Raw genomic sequence first — 19315 nt, 5'->3', positions numbered from 1 at the left:
ATACTCTAAAGTAGATTACAAAAGAAACGAAGGGCTTTTTGAACTGCAAGAAGTCAAAGGTTTCATTCAGACGGTACCACCATGTTAACAGAGCAGACAGATCTTTTCATATTCTCGCATCCATATTCAGCTTCCAAGACCTCCCCTACATTCTTCTCTTCAATGGAAAAATAGAAAGAAAAAAATATATATATATATATATTTGTTTTTTTATTTTTTTCTATTTTTCCATTGAAGAGAAGAATGTAGGGGAGGTCTTGGATGCTGAATATGGATATTAGGGTTTGTGAATTAAAAAAAAAACAAAAAACTATTTTTGCTTGCATAAGACCAGTTGAGTGCTGTACTTGGGGACTATTACATTATTTGTTACTAGCACCCAGGCAGATGATATGTTTTTAGTGTGAGTGCTCCTCCATTGGGATATATATATATCCCACATTCCATTAATAATGATAAGGCTCCTCCTTTGGGATATACACCCCGCATTCCATTAATAGTGATTAGGCTCCTCCTTTGGGATATATACCCCGCATTCCACTAATAGTGATTAGGCTCCTCCTTTGGGATATATATCCCGCATTCCATTAATAGTGATTAGGCTCCTCCTTTGGAATATGCAACAGCACGATGGTGGATTAAAATTATAATCACTATTAACAGAATGTGGAGTGCTGGTCTTTCATTTTCCTATATATATAGGCAGTTATTGCAAAAATGCATTTTTCAGATCTAGCTTTGTCTGTACTACGTATATGTCTGTCGTTTTATCAGTAATAACTTGAGCATTTATTTGGAAACATAAGATTTTACACAGCTCATACACAGCCAAATCCTTTCTCACTGAGGATGAATAACTGGGGGAACCTTTACTTCTTGTTATGAGAATTGCTTTTTTTTTTTCTTTTTAATGAGGCATTTTATAAATGAAGCTTTTTCAGCTTTATTCATTAAAGCTTTAAGTCATACACTACACATAAAAATATGATTTCAAATTAAACCCGACCTTTAATGAAATGAAAAAGGTATTTATGAGTATTCAGCATCACCATCCACAAATGATACAATACAAAATCCATAACAATACAATACTTTTACCCCATCCCTGCCAATTATATATGCCAATTACAGAATATCAGCAATAAGTATTCTATTTTTTCACATTACATTTAAAAAATTGTAAAAAAATAAAAAATAAAAAAAAATGGAACACCTTTTTAGGCAACATGGTTCCTGAGCAGCAACGCTCAATACAATGTTTAGTTTTTAAATCTCACTTGAGCATTTGGCATAATGTATATGTGGCATGGGCATTCTCTGCTACACCCTTCATTAGTGAACATTTCAGTTGGCACAAAAAAAGTGTACAGGTATCACAGGCAAAGGTAACCCTGTAATTAACTAGTCAAGGCCAAAAGTAGGAGTAGTAAGTAGAAACCCCTGACAAGGTCAAGGTTTTTTAAAGTGGGGAGCAGAAAATAAGTTTATTGATGTAGCTATTTATTAGGTCCCTTAAGTTGGCCACACACATACAGATATTGTCGCTCGAGGTTTCGTCTGATTTACGTAACTTTTGTACATGATCAGATCCCCTCTTTGGCAAGATAACCAAATGAGCAGATCTGGTCCTGATTTGTCCACCCACACATTGGCCCAATAATCGGATCATCCAATCCAAATGACGCAGTCAATGTAGCGAAGAGCTCCTTGTGTGATGGGAACTTTAAACCTGCCCAATTGATTTCTGGACAATTATTGGTCAGATATCATTCATGCAGGCCCATTGATAAGCTGCCAACTTGGTCTGAACAAGGATCTGGCCGTCAGTGATGTGCGGGTTGACTATTTGTCGACCCGCACCCGACCCGGTCCGTGGCTTTGCGTCTATATATAGACCCGACCCGGCCCGCCTATGAAATCAATGAGGGTACGGGGCGGGGCAGGGCAGGCATGCACCTATAAATAGACAGCGCCAGACCCAGAAGTAGGGCTCAGTTAGGTCGCTTTTGATGTTGCGTTGTGGGCCCGTACCCCTTATAAACCTGTGCGCTAATTACTACTGGCCGTCTATGGCCACATTTACTCTTCTGTTCTACATCTGCCAGTGTCTCTTTCAGACAGGCAGACAGCAATTCAGTGTGTTTGGACCATAAGGTATTATAAGATTATTATGCTTGCTATGGGTGTGAAAGCTACTTGGACTAGCTCTGGCACTGCACCTTAGTCTTAGAAAATAAGCACAAAATCATGTGTATGCTAGGCACAGTAATATGGGTATTGGATCCGTTATCCAGAAAGCTCGGAATCATGGGAGGGCCATCTCCCATAGACTCCCCTTTAATCAAATAATTCAATTCTTTTTAATTATTTCCATAATAAACCAGTAGCTTGTACTTGATCCTAACTAAGATATAATTAATCCACATTAAAGGCATAACAATCCTACTGGCCTTAATAAATATTAAAATGTTTTTTAGTAGACTTAAGGCATGAAGATCCAAATTAAGCAAAGATTTCTTATCCGGAAAGCCCCAGGTCTCAAGCATTCTGGATAATAGGTCAAAACAAGTCTATTGGGTTTTTTCGATATTTAAAATAATTTTAGCTGACTTAGGTTATGGAGATGCAAATTACGGAAAGATCCCTTATCCGGAAAACCCCAGGTCCCGAGCATTCTGTATAACGGGTTCCATACCTGTACCTGTTTTCACACCTAGTACCACACCCTCTCTTAATGACAATTTAAGTTCAGCGTATTTAAACTCATACAAATGTGCATTTCTCTACAACCTAAAGTGAATTTGTTTTTTAGTACATTTAACTATGTCTGCTTGGGTATAATAATTACCTGCTGCCTAGACAAGGATGGATGCAGCATGAACTTATCTTTGTTACCTATATTGGTCATTGGGAAAACACTTCAATGCAATCATTTTACAAAAACTAACATGTAAACACAAACAGCATGGTAGAGCTAGGGTTCTATATTACTGCAGGACAAAATGCAAGTGAAAAAAACTTCTCCTAATACTGCCAAATAAAGCAACTATTTCAATGCCTTGTCTGCTTCAATAAAAAGCCCTGCTGATATAAAGCCCTACTTGGCGATGTTGAAAAGAATTACAGAACAAACTTCAAGCAGAAGCATTTGAGTTAATAAAGGGGCCTGGCCCCATGTAGCCTGTAGAAGCGGCTGCTTCTGCACAAAGATCTGAGTATTTAAAGCATTTCTTCTAAATATCTCTTTCAATAAACAAGTGGGTTTGACTCTGTCTCCTGCAATGCATCTGCTCCCAAATTTGGGGATAATGAGCACCAGCAGGCACTGATGACACAAGAGCGTGGGATTGATTTATGAACTTTACATGAATTAAAGTTCTCCAGCAACATCATTTGTGTATGTGAAGATGAAATGTTTGCATGCGAAGAGATTCTGTCAATTGCTGCTGCTGTTAGAAAATCTGTATCCAGAAATACAGGGCTGAGCTACCTCAAAAGAGCCACCGCTTATCTTGCCAATACTTAGGAAGATGAAGAAATAAAAACACATGAAATGTGTTGTTGTTGAGGTAAAGGTTTTAATCAGGTTTAAAGAGTTACAATAAAGGTTTAAATCAGTAAGGGGTAAGCAGACAGGACGGCTGATAATGTTCATTTGCAAAGAGACAAAGGATAGGGTGACTTTAGGGTACCGGCACACAAGCAAATTAGTCGCCCATGATAAATCTCCTCTACTACAGGCGACTAATCTCCTGCGAATGCTTTCCCACTGGCAATAAAGTAAATCACTGGTGGGAAAACATACACAGTGCTTGCTTTTCTGAAGTTGCCTGAAGTTTCCTTGCGAGGCAACTTTGGAAAAACAAAGCAACACTTATATCTTCCTACCAGCCATTTACTTAATTGCTAGCGGGAAAGCATTCGCAGATTACTTGAGCGCTGTAAGTATATTTATCGTGGGTGACTAATACCCTGTGCCAGTACCCTTAATAACGTAGTCTTATATTGCACTCCTGTTGGGCTACATTTGCCCACTGCACTTAAAAAAAATGTCTGTTGGACAAGTCCAATAACAACTAACACAATAATAATATATAAAAATGACTAAAAGTGGCTGTACAAGGGGCAGATTTAAGCTGCCCAATCGGCCCCTTTAGAACAATTCGGGAAGGTTATCTTTCCATGTATGGGTCCCGCTAATGAGCCTACCTAACTAATATTTGGTTGAAAATCAGGCAGATGTTGATAGGCCAGGATAAATTTTCCCATGTGATAAAGGGCTGCATCAGCTTGTTGATGCAGCCCTTTCCCTGGCTCACCTTAGTTGGGCATATTGGGGAAAGAGCTGCTTGTTTGGCAACCTTGCCAAACAAGCTGATCTTGAACTGTATGGCCAGCTTTAGAGGTACACTTTCCACACAGCTTTTATGCCATATTACTTCCCAACATCTCTAATGAATAATGTCAAGAGATGATGTGCTCTTATTATTTCCCAAACTTTATATTTATTCACTCAATGATGGCAGCTGCTCCTGTATAAAGTCCGGTGAGTTTTCACAAGTTTCAGCCTGAGGCTAACTCCCCACAGAGAGATAAGTCACCCGCGATACATCTCTACTACCGCAGTTGACTTATCACCTTGCCTTTCCACCAGCAACAAGAGGAAACTTTACGCAACTTCAGAGTAGCAGTGGAAGCAGGGATTTATCGTAGACGACTAATCTCTCAGTGGGGCATTAGCCTAATGCTTAACAAAGGTGGTGTGTAAAGTATTTTAAATATAAAAGGATATAGGATATAGAAGGATCCCAAGCAGTAATTAAACTAAACAACAGATAAACTGACCAATATCCACTGTACATGGATATTGGTTAAGGATCATCAGGCCACCATACATGTTGCTTTCTGCTCTGAGGGTTCTGTCTCAATGTAGCAGAACCCAGCCTTGCATGCTTCTTCACAGATCTGTTAAGCAGCTGACTGTGCTACATTATTTCAAAAGTCAGAACCAGACATGCAGTGAATAGATACTGGAAGATACTGCTTTCAAAAGCAGATATATTTACAAAAAAACCTTAAAACCCCTGAAAAAGTGTAATGAATGTATATTGGGAATTTGTCTTAAATCAGGAAAAACTTTATTATTGTATTTACATCCCCTTAGAGTTATTAACGTTATTGGTACCATAACTGAAGTTTCAGGGTGTTTTATTTAAAGCATCCACATTGTCCAGATAGAAAATAGCTCTACAACATTCTGCTGTAAACTTATATACTATAAAAAAGTTATACTTTACCAGCTTACATTTGGGTGTACGTGTTCTTTAATTAAGTAACAAAAAGTGCCTTCTGAATATTTGTTTTTCCTTTTACAATGTTAGCACAAAGGCACTGTTCTGCTCCTGCACTAACTGATTTCCAATATTATATCTCAAGCACTGGGCCCTAGCAGCCTTAATAAGTCTTCCACCCTTTTCTTGTTCAAGCTTTCCATTAGGTTCTCTATCAACTGATGCCTAGTGAAAAGTCAGCTCAGCAGCTTCCCCCTCGAGATCAATATTCTCTTTATTGTGACACCTACAATAGCAGAGTGGCTATTATTTTTAGATATTTTTCGGATATGCAGAGATATCAAAGCTCTATTTTTTATTCTGAGTAGAAATGCACAGTTCAGCGAGCTTGGGATAGTTATAGATATAATATGTATATTCTTCCCAGTGCTGATGCTTATTTACTGGCTGAACAGAGGGGGACTTAAGGGAATTTCAACTGTTTGATGACAGTTGATGTTAATAAATGTGTTTTAATGATATGGGAGCACATACTATACCATATATTTATTCTTTGTGTTTTGGTATGTAAAAATTGTCATATATCCCTGGACCTTTTGAAGTCACCGTAACTTTGTACAATTTGGACATCGGTGTGGATGGACAAATGAGTCTCATTTAAAATGACAAACGGATTGAGCAAATCAGAGAGAAAGTGAGGAGCTGCTGCAATTCTTCTCACTTCAACATATATAAATGCCTCATCAACTCACTAAGATACTTGAAATTGCCCCATGACACCCTCCAAAAGGTACTATGCATGCATAGATGGCTAAGAAGCATGGCTGAAATTGCTCAAACAAATGTAGCCATGCACAGCAACCTTAAAGGAACAGTAACACCAAAAAATGAAAGAGCTTTAAACTAATAAAAATATAATGCACTGTTGCCCTGCACTGGTAAAACGGGTGTGTTTGCTAGAGTAACACTACTATAATTTATATAATAAGCTGCTGTGTAGCCCCGGGGGCAGCCATTCAAGCTGGAAAAAAGGAGAAAAGGCACAGGTTACATAGCAGATAACAGATTTCTGTAGAGAACAAAAGTGTTTTATCTGTTATCTGCTATGTGCCTGTGCCTTTTCTCCTTTGAATGGCTGCCCCCATGGCTACATAGCAGCTTATTTATATAAATTATAGTAGACTTTCTGAAGTAAACACACAACTTTTACCAGTGCAGGGCAGCAGGACATTACATTTTAGTTACTTTTATACACTTCATTTTTTGGTGTTACTGTTCCTTTAACAGGCTTTGGGATATAGGGTGTATTATCTAACCTGTAGCAACTCAGAGCATTAATACAATCAGTGGGTTAAAGGAGAACTAAATCCCAAAAATGAATATGGCTAAAAATGTTATATTTTACATATTTAACTTACAGTACCAGCCTTAAGATTCAGCATCTCAATAGCAGCAATGAACTATGATTTCAAACTTGTCACAGGAGCCCCCCATCTTGTAAAGTCTCTGCAACACTCACATACTCAGTGTGCTTTGGGAAGCTTAACTTATTGGTTGTCAAAAATTATCAAGCAAAACATAAGGTTTGTCTGTCATATAAGCTGATTCTACATGGTGGATTATTAAAATCAGCCTTATACTGTGATATTTATATACTGTATATACAGTATATTGTGAGTCGGTCCCTAAGCTCAGTAAGTGCCAGCAGCACAGAGCATGTACAGGGAATCAGCAATAAAGAAGATGGGGAGCTACTGGGCGTCTTTGGAGGCACAGATCATTACTGTTAAAGATCTTCTTTAGTTAGGCTTTAGTTCTCTTTTAAACCAAATCAAAGCCAAGCACAGCATTAAAGGATTTATAATTTAAAATGAAAAAACAGATACAAAATATCTTAGGCATCTTGTAAAAAGATCCCAAATTTCCCTAGCGCCTCAAGACCTTTAAGGATGTTCAGCAGTTACAGTCTCTGTTTTTGGGGGGTCCATTCAGCAAGAAATAATTTTATCACAGAAATGTTACAAATTATACAAGCTCATGACTGCTTGTGTGTCTCTCTAAATCCTATAGCAGTGTCTTTCACAATGAAGAACCTTATATTTTAGTGTTATTTTCCCTTTAATAGAGGGAAAAAAGCAATTTCCTAACCTCACTCAGGTGCTTAGATTTTCATTGGTGCATGTTATTACAATCCTGTTCTGTGGTACAATGTTTACTGAACAGGGATATTTTCAATTTGTTTCAATTATATCAGAATCAATTGAGGTATTACTTAGGGAAGGTGACTTTCCCACTTATTCAAACAACATGCAGTAGCCTGCAGGCCTCTAATATTCAACAGCCCTGTCTGTGACTTATAAACCTGTGGCAAAAAAAATACCTTTGCATTCCTAATGGCATGAGAAACATTCAGCTCCCACTGATGAAAATAATTTACTTGTATTTATCATTTTTATAGCCCTTTCGGGCAACAAAAATTATAATATCAGGGTACAAAACTAAGCAGGTAAGGTAATGTGGATATATTTATGGTATGGATGCCCAGCCGAAGTTGCCGTGGAGTCTAATAACAATTTCAGACACAGCAACTTAAATGAATACTGTACTTACCAGATGGAGACATATATTCCGCATTTGCCCTACAAACCACCTGGACTGGCAGATTGCACATCTTTAAAAAGGCCTGAAAGACATTGGAAACAGAAATAAAACATTTGTTAGCTGATGGCAGAAACAAAGACAATATGTAGCGGCTCATTAAACTTGTTTACTAACATTTCACGCACATTGTAATTTGTAACATAAGCATAAACGTAAAACACCAGATAAAGCCGGATAAACCTCAGATGGACAGGTTTACAGAAAACATCATAAATATGACTACATGGATAGAAAAACATTTAGCACATTAGGCCTGCCTGGAGAAATTAAATGACAACACGGTCACAGCAGATGCACGGCAAAGAGAATGCTGAAAAAAGACTTAAAGGGGTGGTTGACCATTAATATCAATCAGTCTTTATTTTTTTTTTTTTTTTTTTACTGTTTTTGAATTATTTGCTTTTCTCTTCTTTTTCCAGCCTTCAAAAGGGGGTCACTGAACCTGGCAGCAAATAAACTATTGCTCTTTGAGGATACAATTGTATTGTTATTGTTAATTGTTATTACTTATCTTTCTATTCAGACCCACTCCTATTAATATTCCAGATTCTCATTCAAACCACTGCCTTGTTGCTAAGGTAGTTTGGACACAAGCAACCATATAACTGCTAAAATTACTACAACACAGATCCCCAACCAGTGACTTGTGAGCAACATGTTGCTCACCAACCTTTTGGATGTTGCTCCCAGTGGCCTCAAAGCAGATGCTTATTTTTTTAATTTCTGGTTAGGAGGTAAGTTTTGGTTGCACAAAAACCCAGTGTAATTGGCAAACAGAGCTTTCTGTTGGCTGCCAGTCAACAGAGGGGCTATCAAGTAGCCAATTTCAGCTCCCAGTGGCACCTCCTGGAACTTTTTTCATGCTTGTGTTGCTCTCCAAAACCTTTTCCATTTTATTGCGAAAAGGTTCGGGATCCCTGCTCTCCAACATACTAAGAGATAAGACACATGGAACTACTAGTAGCCAGCTACATATTACGGCTACAAAATAGACAATACTGATAATTACTAATAAGTGTCTATATCAGAAAAGGCAATTCTCAGTATTGTATTGGGCATGACTGGCCCAGTCACCTGATCTCAATATAATTGAATGATTTATCATTGGACGATCTGGTAAAATTTCTCATAGAAGACATTTCCTACCAATAGGGTTTCAACCATGCAAAGAATATTTGCCAGGGCACAGTAAGGCAGTTCTGCAATTGTATGCCGACCCAGAGCTATGATATAAAAGGCTTTATGCAGTTTCCATCATAACTGCAGTTCCCTGTACATACTTTCATAACTCCTAGAGCAATATTGCATTAGTTATATACTAGGGCACATGGAGGCTATTCTACACCTGCTTTGTTTTTTTTAGTTTGTGGAAAAGTGACCAAAACCACCATTTCCACATCCCACTGACTTGAATGTAAAATGAATGACAGTGCTTGTACTGGCGTATTTTAGTCCAAAACACTCACTTCAGTATTTTCAGGATAGGTGCCAGTTTTAGCCCTTTCCCTCATTTGCCATTTAAGTTAATGGGTAGTAGTGTGGTGGACAGTTACATTTTCTCTGTTAAATGTAGCTATTTTAGATCATCTTGACCTATCCTAAAAATAACAGAAGCAAGGAAAATCACAGTGAGAAACATGTGAAACCATGGGACCAAGATTAGCTCTGCAGTCCAGTAATTGGTTTAGAATGATGTATTTTGATAGAAATTAAGACAAGCAATAGAAATTTTTCTCCACAAAAAAGTGATCTGGCAAATGGAGCACATAAAAAAAGGAACTGGATTAAGGAACAGGAATATGTTAAAATCTAGAAGGTTTTGCAATTAAATCACCTTTTTAGAGTACATTAGAGGCCCATTTGAATGCATTATTTTAAGCACTCTGTTTCACTGCTTTGATTAAACAATCAGCAGAAAGTAGACACTAAAATAAGTTTATTTCAAGTCTAGTCTATGTCTGACAGAGTTTATATGTATCATGTGTGGTTTCATTGATGGCTCAGGAGACACTGTGTCTGCATTTACAGTACAGGGTCTGTGGATTTGATTTAAAGGCTCTATGCAACTACAGCAATCATAACCTGGATAATAGATCCAGACAGTGCTGAAAAGGAAAATACTGACTGCATGGCCAAACAGAAACAGAAATATACAGCCGGATGTGTGTGCTTAAAGTCAAAAAATGTAAGTCTATGCAAACGTAAAGCACTGTGTAAACTGCTGGTGCTATATAAATAATGACGCCTAATTCCAATTCATCTCACATAAGAGTAAAAGATGGTTGATCTCACGATTTCAGTGGCAACTATAGCATTGGTATTATTTTCCCTTTGTATATGTTTAACGACAACTTTAATAGGTTAAAGTAGACATATAGCATAACAAAAAAAAACCTCCAATTTCGTAGGCAATTATGAATAATATATGGCGCTGATTTCACTTTGAACTAAATATGATCATAATCTTTAAAATGGACCCTTTATATTGGAGCTCCCTATAGATCTGCCACTCTCCCTGTCTGTGTTTCAATGTGAGATGGGAGTGTTCTAACAGTCCCTGCCAGAAGTACAGTTGGAGGAGGATAGCCAATCACAGCCCTGGAGTAACACAAGCAAAAACAGGTTTCAGTTCCCTATCAGGTCTGCCTAGCTGCTGATTGGCTCCTATTATACAGTGCAGTGTGCTGAGTGCCACCAGCTCAGCTTAGCTTGGAAAGGAGACAGCAGGAAGTGGAACAGATGGGAGGAGCTAGTAGGGTTTTTGGAATTTTTTTTATCAACCCAAAACACTACTTTTTTCAAGCACAGTCCTTCTATATTTAGAGGAGTATAATGTACTGGCACACCCTTGATTTTCACATAATGTCTCCTTTAATGTATAACAATTCCCCTCTTTCTAACCTGTCAACCCCTATAAAGATGTTAGAGAACCTTTCTTGCAGTATCAGACTTGCATAAACTACCATAGTTCTTACTATCTCTCTAGTCCATCTGTTGTGCAAACTGCACTCAGGGTTATTGCTTAGCAATCAAGAGGACATGACATATATGACAGGGATGCTGCTGGAAATATAGAGCCATAGCTACAGCATGATCAACCACCCCAGGTTTGTTCATTGCCTGTCCAGAAAAAGAGACCCTAAAGACTATTGGCTTAAACTAAGCAAAATTCAGGAGGGGAATTAGGTCTTTAATTATTAAAGGAAAACTATACCCCCAAAATGAATACTTAACCAACAGATAGTTTATACAGGTATGGGATCCATTATCTGGAGACCCGTTATCCAGAAAGTTCCAAATTACGGGAAGGCCATCTCCCATTGACTCCATTATAAGATAATAATTCTAATTTTTAAAAATGATTACCTTTTTCTCTGTAGTAATAAAACAGTACATTCTACTTGGTCCCAACTAAGATATAGTTATTCCTTATTGGAAGCAAAACAATCCTATTGGGTCAGTAAATATTTTCTTTTTACATCCTTTTCCTTGATCCACCATTTAGTGATGGGCTGTGTGCTCCCACAGAGATCCCTCAGGAAGAAGTGTGAAAGCAAAAGACAGAACTCTGTCCATTCATTTGCTGATGGGGCCTAGCATGTATGTGTGCCTTGGCTTGTTTGCGTGCACTGTGAATCCTATGATCCCATAAGGCGGCCCTTAATTTTTAAAATGTAAATTTTCTATTTAGGATTACACAATATCAAGAAACTGTTTGGAAAGGCCATATTACAACTTTCCTTTTTCTGTAGAAGATGAAGGACCAGCATGTGTTTTATGGCAATAGTGCATTGGACAATTCCCAGCTTGTTCAGCTGTAAAATGCCAGAATTGCCCCTGCACTGACTACCACTTATATCAGTCCATGCATGCATATATTTCACATTTTTCATGTGTACATGCTTAAATTACTTCAGTTCAAACTGCAACAAACAATTTACAGAATAAGATATTACTACTGCTGTTTTTTTACGGGAACCATGTAATTTCATTAGTGAGGCTCTGGTCATGCTGGGGTATGCTTTACAAGCAAGGCCCTCTAATGCTCCCGTTTTATTCTGATTACTGAGTTATTGTTAGGCCCCTGCTTGGTATAAAGTATTGTAAAGTGCTGGGTAACCTTTTGGCACTATATAAATAAATGATGATGATGATGGAGCGAATTAATGCTTTATGGCCTGGCCACAAGTTTTAATGCATAAACCTCTGTTGCAGTCTGTGTAACTAAATGGGCCAATCAGAAGAGACACTGATCTCATACAGATGTTCTACACATGCAGCAGCAATAGAAAGCTTTGTACAATCCCAAGATACCCCAAATTATTCATATAGCTATGAGAGCCATGTTATCTAATAAAACATGAAATTACTAGTAGTGTAAAAAGTGGGTCTAATGCTGTATTTTGTATTAAAAATGAAAGAATGCTTTCCATTCATGCTAGCAGCAAAAAAGATGTAAAAAAAAAAAAAAATTAGTACTTCCCCATAACCCATAACACAAAAGCTTGTAATATATCTAGAGTAATCACTGCAACTACAGTTTACAACGAAGAGGCATCTTAATTACATTTAGGTCAATTTCCAACAACAACAAAAAAATGCATACCTGCAAATTCAATTTATTGGTAAGCCATGGCAAGTTTGGAAAACAATTTATTATGTGCCACAGCAGAACACTTCAGTAATGGTTATAATGTAATTGTCACAGAATTTAGGAAGAGTCAATTCACTTGTCGCAAAAGGAGGTTCTGAAGATAAATGAAGATTCTATTCATTTAGTTTTAATTTCATGTGAGAAGCACATGAAAGATGGCAGCTTGCGCAGTTCATAACAGTTTAGCTTGGGATTCAAAACAGATGCAATTAGTACACAAATGTATACCAGGTTAATGAGATTTTCCGCTCCTACGTGACAAATATAACACTGGATTATTTTAACACAATAGCTGCGTGTGCAAATTGTTTTTCTCCTCACTTAAAAATAAAATGGCAAATTATATGTAACCTATTAGAAATTATATAGAAATTATATAAGTTATAGAACCTTGTCTATGTTTATATTTTTAGTACACTGGTTTATTTATTAGGTGGTTTAAAAAAGATCGACAAAATTCGCTAGACATCGCCAAAAAAAAAAAAAAACATAATTGTTTTACACATTCTTTCTTAGAGAAACTTCCGCCAGAAATAACAGTCAAAGCTAACGTTCAGACGATCTGAAATAAAACACACCATTAGGATTTGTTTTACACAGCATAATGAATAGGCCCCATAGAATAATCTACGGTCTTCCTGACTAATAAGAAAACATTTAAGAGCACAGTTGCAGTGTCCTTCCCAATTTTATTATTGAAAGCCACTTTCAAATATGAAAACGTGGCACAAATAACTCATTGGACAGATCATGAGCTCATCAGCCAAACATATGTAAATAAGAACTAAACCCATAAAATTAATATGGCTAGAAATGACATATTTTATATACTAAACTTATTATACAAGTCTAAAGCTTTGGCATTTTTACAGTAGTAATGATCCAGGCTTTCAAAGTAGTCAAAGGAGCTCCTCATGTTGGATTTTGTTAGGAGTGTCAGTGACACTGCACATGCTTAGTGTACTCTGAGCAGCTGTTGAGAAGCTTAAGGGATTTGCAAATCATCAAGCAGAAAATGAGGTTTGCCTGTCATATACAGTGCTGATTATTAAATTCTGATGCAAGTTGTGCTTTTTTCTGAGTTGCTATGTGATAAAAATCTGAATTATTTTCTAATTGGCCTTATATTGGGATGTTTATATTCTATCTAGCATAATTTGTGTCAGTCCCTAAGTTCAGTAGCTGACAGCAGCACGGAGCATGTACAGCGAATCAGCAGAAAAGGAGATGGGGAGCTACTGGGGCATCTTTGGAGGTACAGGTCTTCCCTGCTAAAGGGCTGTGGTTGCCTGGGCTGGTACAGAAACCAAAACATAATGGCATTTCTGCCATACGTCTTACGTTAAGTTTTACTTACCCTTTAACATGTCCATATACACTTTTAAATAAAAAATGCCTTCCATATTAAGTTGTGTTGTATTTATATCAGTTCTAAAAGTTTTATGTAACACAAATGGTTTGGGTGTTTTGCTCACCAGCTGTTTCCCTTGTGATTTTACTTAATAAAATTATTTCCCTTATCTGTACATTTTTACAATACTGATGAACAATTTGAATAAATGGATTAACTATATAAAGCAGCTTGAAAAATAAATAGGCACGTGGAATTTAGTGGCTGAAAGAGGCAGAACAAAAAAAAAACATACATGTGAAAAGGAGCGCTATAGAATTCACTGAAAATAATTCCTGCAATGTTTTTCCCTACAAAAGTATATCTTCTCTTCCTTTAATATTTAGTTAAATACTCATGATAAGCCCCCATGGTTTGTATTCCAAAGTGAGCTGCACTAGAAACTAATATCTCTTCTTGCCTGTCAGTGCTCGGATATCTTTATAGATCAAAAATATGCACAATCCGTCGTATCCATAGAGTGAAACTTGATTTTAATGAACTTCATAAACAAAAGAAAATCAGTTGAGGTTATTTGATTCTGATATTACTATAAAAAAACAGCACCCAAATATAACCATGGCTACTATCAGCTGTCAAAGGAAAGTTTATTAAAGTAAAGCATGCGTTTTCAATACACACGGTTTAATTTATCATAGAAGTGACAGATCAGGCAACTGCACTGACGTTAGGCAAGAAAATATATACTGGAATTAAGTCCAGCTGACAAGCTAAATTGTATTGCGGTATTTGGGTGTCTGTAAAGAGACTTTCGCTTTTGGATATGTTTGGTCAGACACTTTTTCCTCACACATATATAATTTTGGCAGCCCTAATAAGTGTTATAGATAAATGTCAAAAAAATATCATCACTATATCTCATGTAGGTTTTGAAACAATACAGATTTGGATTAAAATGCTGTAAATAATACTTATATAAAATGATGCGGCAGCTGACATGTTGCAAATAAAGAAGTGAATGTTGCAAATCCAAATACAATTATAAGGAAGTGAGAAGCAAACCTATGGTCCTGAAGTTACTGCTGTACTACGGACATTAGAAGAGGTTACTGGGAACTGTAGTTTAACAACTGCTGGAGGGAGTCAAATAAAACAATGGCAACAGCAAGAGATGAAGCCACAAGCTTAGTGCATCTATAGGAACTTTAGACACACATTGCACTAATGTATTGTAAGCAATAAAAAAAACATATTACTATGTCAATTAAGGAAACTACAGGCTTCTACTTTTTCCAGGCTGTATAAAGGTTTTGTATTGGTACATAAGCAACTTCTACTGTCCTTATAATTACTGAAACTGTTGCCAGCACCAGCCCAAAACCTTAACGCAGGCAGAACCCATATATATATTCCCTTATGTTTTTGCTGCCTCAACAAGAGGTGGAGGTTCATGTCACAGACTATTCCAGGAAAGAGACTTTTCAATTAATATTTTATGCAAGAAAGACGGCACAAAGTGTTAGCTGCCAGTCAAACACTCATCTAGTTTTTGTTACTTTGTGTCCGGGTTGTTCATGTTGTTTTATAAGCACATCATCAATGCTGACTCCTGCTTAACACTAACTACACTGAGACGGAAATGCAGATTTAAGTCAACTGTCAACGAAATCTGGTAAGCGATTCCCCAGAGCAAGCGGATTTAAGGTTGAGAATAAACAATGCTGGAAGCACCCTCGTAAATACTCTGTCCCCTTTGTTCAGGCAAGAAAAGGCATCAGCTCACAGCTTCCATAAAGTCACTATATTTCATATCTGCAGCATAAATGAAAACATGCACAAGAGAGTGTATTCAAGAATATAAATACTGCTAGAGTTGCCACTGCTTGTGTTATTGTTACTATTTAAGCAAGAGTGGTGTGGGTGTTTATACATTTCTGCTATTTACTACACTGAATAAAATCTGTACAAAAACATAAAGGATATATAGTTCTATGGTCATTTAACCAAAATTGATTTCCTAGGGGTATGTAACCATGTGCATTCTGTGGTGTGGTTGATGTATTTTAGTACACAACACACAGGGCTTCACTGAAATGCAGAAAATATTGTAATTGGTCCCACTGAACTCTATGGCTCTATATACATGGGAATAGCAATAGGCCCTGATCTATTTTTAATGCTTTTAGTGAGCATCAATGCCTCCAATGGGACAAAGCTCTGTGGGACCACTTACAACAGGAAGATGACTTCTGTGCATCACCAAGTGACCCCCTAACACACGACACATGCCTTTTTGGGAATAGTTTTTGTAAGGTAGAAACAGACAAGCAATACAGCAGTCATAAGACTACACATACCTTCCTTATTATACAAATGTTATGTGCCGTGCACAAATCATATAAGTGTGCTTTAGGACTCGCAGGTGCATCCCGCAGATTTCCCCACAGTCAGTTGCAAAAGTAGTAAAACTACTTTCATTAAAGGTACTTGCGCCAAATGAACTCCATGCACGCCCCTATAGAGTTGAACTCGGTACTGCTCTGTCCTTCCTACCTTCTGTTCCCAATTGAGTGCAGCTGTGCATAATAACGCAGGAGAACCCTGGAGCTGCCACTGCCTCTGGACCAGGCAGTAGCTCCATGGTCCCCTTTGCTCCCAGCATGAATAGGTACACACACTTGTGCCTAAAGAATCAGGCGCACATGTCGTTTGCACACTTTGCACCAGATATGACGGCATGCGGATTAGCAAGCATGCATCTTTTATTAGACCATAATATCTACTATTGGTAAATTAAGTATTATTATATATGTTCTTATATAACAAAAATAATGCTGACATTTGAAAATGGGTACAGAGCCTGAAAATTGCTGAGCGCTTAATATCCACTATATCAATGATGAAAAAATATTGGTATGGACTGTTTTAAATACTGCGCTTGACTTGAAACAAAGTGGCTGTGAGACCCCAATGTTCAGGCCTAGATTCGGATTTTGTAGTGCTAAAAGTCATAGAAAAAAAAGTCGCACATGTTTCGAGATTTACTACAAATCTGAATCCGTCAACTGACCAGCTAAAACTTGTTGAAATAATGTAGAAGTCAATGGCAGATGTCCCTTCCCTTGAGGATCCTTCTTTGCTTCGAAGCTTGAGGTTTTCAGATTTTTGACACTAGAGGTTTCGGTCTGACAATTTGAAAAAGTCACAGTTTTAAAACTTTGAGACAGTTTTGAGACTTTTTCCCACATGGACTTTTTCAGACTTTTTAGTAAAAGTCAGACATTCGTGGGAATTAGTTTATTTTTTTTTAAAAAAACTGATAAATGTTAGAGTTTTAATAAATCTGCCCATAAGTGATGGACATGTGTAGGCACACTCAAACTTTGTACCCAGACACATCAGTAGATTCTCAAACTATGTTGTACACACAATTGTTAAAGAAGGGTACAAAATGGAATTTTGGATTACTGGTCACACTAACTTACCACAACAATAAAGGTTTTACCCTTTATGTAAAAAAGGAATCATTACCTGAACAGCAAGACATGATGCGTTATCAGACAGCAAAACCTGTTCACCTGAAAAAAAGGAAAGAATTGAACAGGCATTAACAATTCAACAGTCTCTCCAGGTCCTTGACACCAAGCAATTCCCATATACATGTCAGAGATCCACACTTCTTTTAAAATGTAAATAAAGGAAATGCACGAGGAAAAGAAACATAAATGTGAATACAGCAGTGAAGCAGTATTGCTGCTTGCAGATCGCAGATGCCAGATTTACTGCATCGCTTGGTGTGGTATAATTTTCAGTTATATGTGTTTTTTTACTGTTAAATTTACTGTTAAATTACATTGCTTATATCAGAATTCTTTAGTGTAAACAGGAACTACTACACTTCAGTTGCTACCATGATGTTGAGAGCTATAGTTCTTCGACAGATGGAGGGTTGAATGTTGCTTGTGCCTGGCAGTTTGGAATCTAACCTAATATCCAAACTAAGCAAAATCATTTTCAGGCAGCTGTCTGCCAAGAGCTACTTGCAGCATTTTCTACTGCTGTCAGTAATAGACAACCCACAGCAATTGCTGCCATTTTGATCAGTAGTGGCAATCAAAACACAGTATGGGCATATCTGGCAAACATCTGAAACTGAAGTCTGGATGCACTGGGATCAGCAAAAACAAATTTATTAGAAAAAAAATGACTTTAGTTTCCCTTTAAATAGTGCAAACAGCTGCTATTTGCATCAATGGAACTGTCTGCAGACCAAAGAATACAGTAGCATCTGTGCCCTTCATTAATAAAGGAGCCACTCAAACACATATGAATGCTTCATTTACATATACACCACCTATTTCTGTCCACAAAATAAAAACATTTAACTGGTTGCACTGAGATGGTTTTATATGCGCAAACCCCATGAGTTAAGACAATGTGTGCAGCTTCAAATAAAATGGTTTACAGATTCAAACGGCCCACCAACTTCAAAAAATCAATCCACAAATGTAAAAAAATCTATGATTTTTTTTAATGGGTAAAAATAGTGTATTACCCAGTCCCTGCAAAACAAACCACCAGCATTATCACTTTACAATGCACTGTTTCCACTAACACAGCATCAATATAAAAACCCAGAGAACGTATGAATTTTAATTTTCCATCATAAAAAAACAAGCTTGCAGCTGATATTGCAAAGTGTGTTCGAGGCCGTCAGACAAAGAAGAAACGACAAGATCACTGCAATAAAAATTCAATGCCTAAAAGACGGTGGTCTGCCATCTATTAGTCTTCATTACTTTGCAGCCTTTTGACAATTGTAGCAGGCTGCGGATCCCCAAATGCGGGCAATAATGTAATCTGATGATATATGAAGAGCTTCTAAAGGGAGCACAGACCACTCCAGTCTGTGTATTCTAGCAGCTCCTTCTCCATCTACCCCTTCCCCCATCCATTAACCATGATATTTCAAATATATGCTTGCTCAGCTTTTTCGCAGCCGTAACCATGCCAACCTTACCTGTGTCCGTATCACTTCATATTGCCAACGGCAGCCATAGAGCCAAGTCAATAACAATGACTGCATTTGGTAAAGATTTTACAGACCTGTGCTTGAAATGAAAACCATCATCAGTCTTCCTTCTAAACGCTTCGTTATTTTAAGGGAATCTAAATTAGTAATACTCACTTTTCAAAGGCTGATACAGTGCAGCATTTTCAGGCCAAGGTTCGACAGCTGTGGAAAATAAAGAGAGGTAAGAATAAAGGCCGAGTTCCTGTGATATCATTAACTATTACAGAGTATACAACACAGGGGCAGATAGACAGACAGACAGACAGACAGACAGACGGACAGAC

General features: G+C 37.4%; 1 protein-coding gene across 2 annotated transcripts in view; it reads right to left on the bottom strand.

Annotated features, from left to right (window-relative positions):
• Nucleotides 1-19315, bottom strand: part of mtx2 (metaxin 2) — a 41598-nt gene that overhangs the window by 11366 nt on the left and 10917 nt on the right. The window contains 3 exon segments of one of the 2 annotated variants that reach the window (NM_001004770.1): nucleotides 7902-7974; nucleotides 17489-17535; nucleotides 19146-19193. In NM_001004770.1, coding sequence (NP_001004770.1) covers nucleotides 7902-7974; nucleotides 17489-17535; nucleotides 19146-19193 — 168 coding nt within the window. 2 annotated transcript variants of the gene reach the window in all.

The sequence above is a fragment of the Xenopus tropicalis genome, chromosome 9 (assembly GCF_000004195.4).
Source record: "Xenopus tropicalis strain Nigerian chromosome 9, UCB_Xtro_10.0, whole genome shotgun sequence".
Lineage (NCBI taxonomy): Eukaryota > Metazoa > Chordata > Amphibia > Anura > Pipidae > Xenopus > Xenopus tropicalis.
Note: the sequence above shows the minus strand (reverse complement) of the source record. Positions and strands in the feature narration are given on the sequence as shown.